At 44.1% G+C, this 2,220-nt stretch overlaps 1 protein-coding gene across 1 annotated transcript; it reads left to right on the top strand.

Annotated features, from left to right (window-relative positions):
• The first annotated feature begins 443 nt into the window (after window positions 1–443).
• Window positions 444–1,382, top strand: LOC113406921 (olfactory receptor 52E2-like). The gene has a single exon (XM_026653799.2). It carries the CDS (start codon window positions 444–446, stop codon window positions 1,380–1,382), a length of 939 nt encoding a protein of 312 aa, XP_026509584.2.
• Window positions 1,383–2,220: the final 838 nt, after the last annotated feature.

Below are 2,220 nucleotides of genomic sequence, written 5' to 3'. Positions count from 1 at the left end.
TGTTTTGTTTAGTTTCTGTCTGTGCTTGCACTGTGAGCAGGGCTTCACAGAGCTGTGTACCGTGACACCCAGGTCCTTGTCCTGAGTTCTTATAGTTAAATCAGAACATTGTAAAGTGTTTTAGGAGTCTACGCTTTTTCCTCTAAAGGGCATACACATCACAGTTTATTGACATCGAAATTCATCTGCCATCTTGCTCCCCATTCACTTGGATTGTTCAGTTCCCTTAGAGGACTTCTCTGGACTTGACTCTGAGCTAAATAATCTGGTGCCACCTGTAAATGTTGCCACTTCACTGATCACCTCCAGTTCTAGATTGTTGATAAGTATAAAATATTTATCATACTATTTTCTATAAAGTGTGTAACCCCCCTTCCGTGTGCTTCTCTCCCTTTACAGGCACCTGGAGCATTTCTGAGCCCAATCGATGCATTGACCACCTCATGGCAGTTTTCAACATCACCCCCTCCCACCCTTCAACATTCATCCTAATGGGCATCCCTGGCCTGGAAGCTGCCCATGTCCTGATTTCCATCCCTTTCTCTATCTTCTACATTATCGGTCTGTTGGGAAATTTCACAGTTTTGTTTGTTGTAGGCAAAGAGCAGACTCTCCACAATCCAATGTACCTGCTGCTCTGCATGCTGGCGCTCACAGACATTGCCACGCCTACCTTCGTTGTGCCAAATGCACTGTGCATATTTTGGTTCAATTTGAAAGGTATTACTATGGGTGTCTGCCTCACCCAGATGTTTTTTCTTCACACTGTTTCTCTTATGCACTCCGCCGTCCTTGTGACAATGGCCTTCGATCGTTACGTTGCCATTTGTAAGCCTCTGAGATACACCAACATCCTCAATAACACACGAATAGCTAAGCTAGGGTTCGTGTGTTTGATAAGAGCTGTTCTCTTCATTCTTCCTCTGCCTCTGCTCCTGAGCCGGCAGCCATTCTGTGCGAATCGCATTATCCCCCACACTCAATGCGAGCACAATGCTGTGGTGAAGATGTCGTGTGGGGACATTACAGTGAACATGATATACGGCTTGGTGCTATTCTTTGTAGTCAACATGTCAGACCTGACGCTCATTGCCCTGTCCTATGGTCTGATCATCAAGGCAGTTCTTAGACTCTCCTCCAAGAAAGCCCACCAGAAAGCCCTCAGCACCTGCACAGCCCACATCTGTGTGATGCTGACGTATTATTCTCCCAGCCTCTTTTCCAACCTGACAAACCGGTTCGGTGAGGGCATCGCTCCCCACATTCACATCATCTTGGATGACCTCTATCTCCTCATCCCGCCCATGCTCAACCCAATCATTTATGGGGTCAAATCCAAAGAGCTTCGTGACAAAGTGGGCAAATACATCTGCAGAAAGTGATTGCCATGGGTCACTGACTTGAAACCTGTGTGACAAGAAGGAGAAAGTATATCTCCTCGTTAATCAAGGATGCTCTGTTTGAGTTTGGCTGAGCTTAGTGTTGTGGGGAAATTTACCTGTTTTCTCTATGTCCAATACTTCAGGAAACCTGGAGGATAAACCAAAGACTAACAGTAACAAAGTAATTCAATACAAAATGTGGACATTGACTAGCATCATGGAATGCAATTAGAAAGAATTAATATGTTAATGTTACTGCTGCTTTTTCAGTATATACGTTTTGGGCAAATTTGGGGCTATATTTCATGCCACCATTTGTCATTTTTTGTGTGAAACACCTGTAACCCTCAATGAGGATAGAAGTATCTGCACTGGTGTTTTGATTTTTAATTTGATTGTCACCTTATAGGTGTGTTGTTAATGTGGAAAAACTCCTGATAGGACTTGTAGGTTTTCTTTTTAAAAAAATATAAAATCTGTACTAGGTATCTAATGAAAGCTTTCATTTGTTATTTGATGTATAGGCCAATGTGTGAATGAAAAAATGTTTCCGGAAGTAGATTGGGCTAGTTTTAAGTTAGTTTTTAAGTGAATTTGGGCTCTTAATGCAGTCCTCAGCCAGAGGCTGAGCAACAGTGCTGAGGCAGAGTGGTGGATCTGGATCTGGAGCCGACCAGAGCCAGGAGATGGGGCAGCACAATCTAGCTGTCAATGGTGAGCCAGGGCTGAGATACAGGTACTGAACTCAGGTTTTAGCCAGCAGTGTTTCCACAGTCTCTGGGGCACCCCTGGTGCCAGATCCCTGTTGATATTTCTCTTCATGAAAGCAACATCAGTG

The sequence above is a fragment of the Terrapene carolina genome, unplaced genomic scaffold, assembly GCF_002925995.2.
Source record: "Terrapene carolina triunguis isolate 2854851 unplaced genomic scaffold, T_m_triunguis-2.0 Scaffold162, whole genome shotgun sequence".
Lineage (NCBI taxonomy): Eukaryota > Metazoa > Chordata > Testudines > Emydidae > Terrapene > Terrapene triunguis.
This window is presented reverse-complemented; position numbering and strand designations above follow the sequence as displayed.